Here is a 1,531-nt window from a genome sequence, read left to right on the forward strand (position 1 = left end):
AGCGTGCGCTTCCAATGCGCAATAGCTGGTCATCCCACACCCTGGTCTACCTGGGACAAAGAGGGTATCATCGTTACGCCCACTGCGCGGATAGCTGTGAAAGAGGTGGATGATTTGCGTTTTCTAGAAATTGATGAGGTCACATTCGATGATGCCGGCTTGTACCGCATTACTTTGGAGAATGATTACGGACGTATTGAGGCTACAGCACGCCTCGATGTGATTGGTCGTTCGCGTTACTCGCGTTCACCTTCCGCGCGCAGCGTACGCGCATCCTCATCACGACGCAATGCACACATACATCGACGCATTATGGGACCATCGACGGCGATCGGTGGCCGCATGGCCTTGGCTACCGGCTATCGTGGATCCTCTGTGCCATCCTGTAAGTTCTATCACAATGGTTATGAACTGGAGGAGGATGATGAGCGCGTGCAAATCGTAGTGAACGAACGTGAAGCGCTGCTATGTATTGACAATGTGACCGAAGCCGATGAGGGCCTGTACACATGCATTTTGCAAGGTGAACACGAGCCACTGCTCTCCAGCACCTGGGTGCAGTTCCAGTCAACGGAGGATGAAGCATTGGCTGCGCGCCTAAGAGAACCACGCATTTCCCGTTCACTTCCCACGCAATTGCAGGCATACGAACGCGATACTGTAGATTTATGCCTAGAATTAGAGTGCGCAGAGCCATATAGCTACACCTGGACGCGCAACGGTGAGTTGCTACCCGACGATGAGGACTTCAAGTGAGTACCCATTTAGTTTTCCGAGTATCATAGAGTCCTACTATGTATCTCCTCTCTCCAATGCAGTCAAATCGATCACGGCAATGGCATACTCTGTCTGCGCATAAACGACGCTTTCGATTTAGATACCGGCGAGTATGCCTGTGAGGTGCGTACTGCTGCTGGTCTAACTTGCAGCACTGCTTGTCAGCTTAACATTACCGACGCCGAAGAGGAGCGTTTGTCTGCCTTAGCGCAGCATGAATGTCAGCCGACATTGCTGAAATCACCGCTGCCGCTACTGACGACTGTTGGTGCTGCTGAAGTGGCATTTTGCGCGCGCGTTTACCCACCAGAAGCCAATGTACAGTGGTTTGTCGGTGGTCGCGAAATAGTAGAAGAGAATGAGGATGAAGCCAGCGAGCATGAGTCATTCGACGATGATGACGACGACGAGGACAACGACGGCGCAGTGATAAAGGTAAGTGATGGAGAAGGGGTAAGCTATTTTCGACAGATTAATTTTTGGAAGAAAATTCCGCACGCGATAGTGACTAATATTTAATTAGTAAATGTATTTTTAAATTTGAGCGGAGCAAAGTGTTCGTATGTACTTACCAGAGCTGTAAAACTGTGAAATTATTTGAAATTAAAAATCATCAATTTTATATTATTATGTTTTCATTGAATTCTCCCTTATTGAATAATGCGGCTTATAGTTTTCCAATTCTACATTCACTCAAAGTAGATACAATTGCACACATTTCCATATTCAAAGAAAGATTGAAAAAATTGAATGA

The 1,531-nt window shown here is 47.4% G+C and overlaps 1 protein-coding gene across 1 annotated transcript in view; it reads left to right on the plus strand.

The window, feature by feature from the left end:
• The window catches only part of LOC118743879 (muscle M-line assembly protein unc-89-like), a 13,143-nt gene that overhangs the window by 522 nt on the left and 11,090 nt on the right, over nt 1–1,531 (plus strand). The window contains exons 2-3 of the mRNA XM_036476641.1: nt 3–752; nt 819–1,212. Of these exons, the coding sequence (XP_036332534.1) occupies nt 3–752; nt 819–1,212 (1,144 nt within the window). The remainder of the gene's footprint in view (nt 1–2; nt 753–818; nt 1,213–1,531) is intronic.

The sequence above is a fragment of the Rhagoletis pomonella genome, unplaced genomic scaffold, assembly GCF_013731165.1.
Source record: "Rhagoletis pomonella isolate Grant_MI unplaced genomic scaffold, Rhpom_1.0 Rhpom_scaffold_00007, whole genome shotgun sequence".
NCBI classification, from domain to species: Eukaryota; Metazoa; Arthropoda; class Insecta; order Diptera; family Tephritidae; genus Rhagoletis; species Rhagoletis pomonella.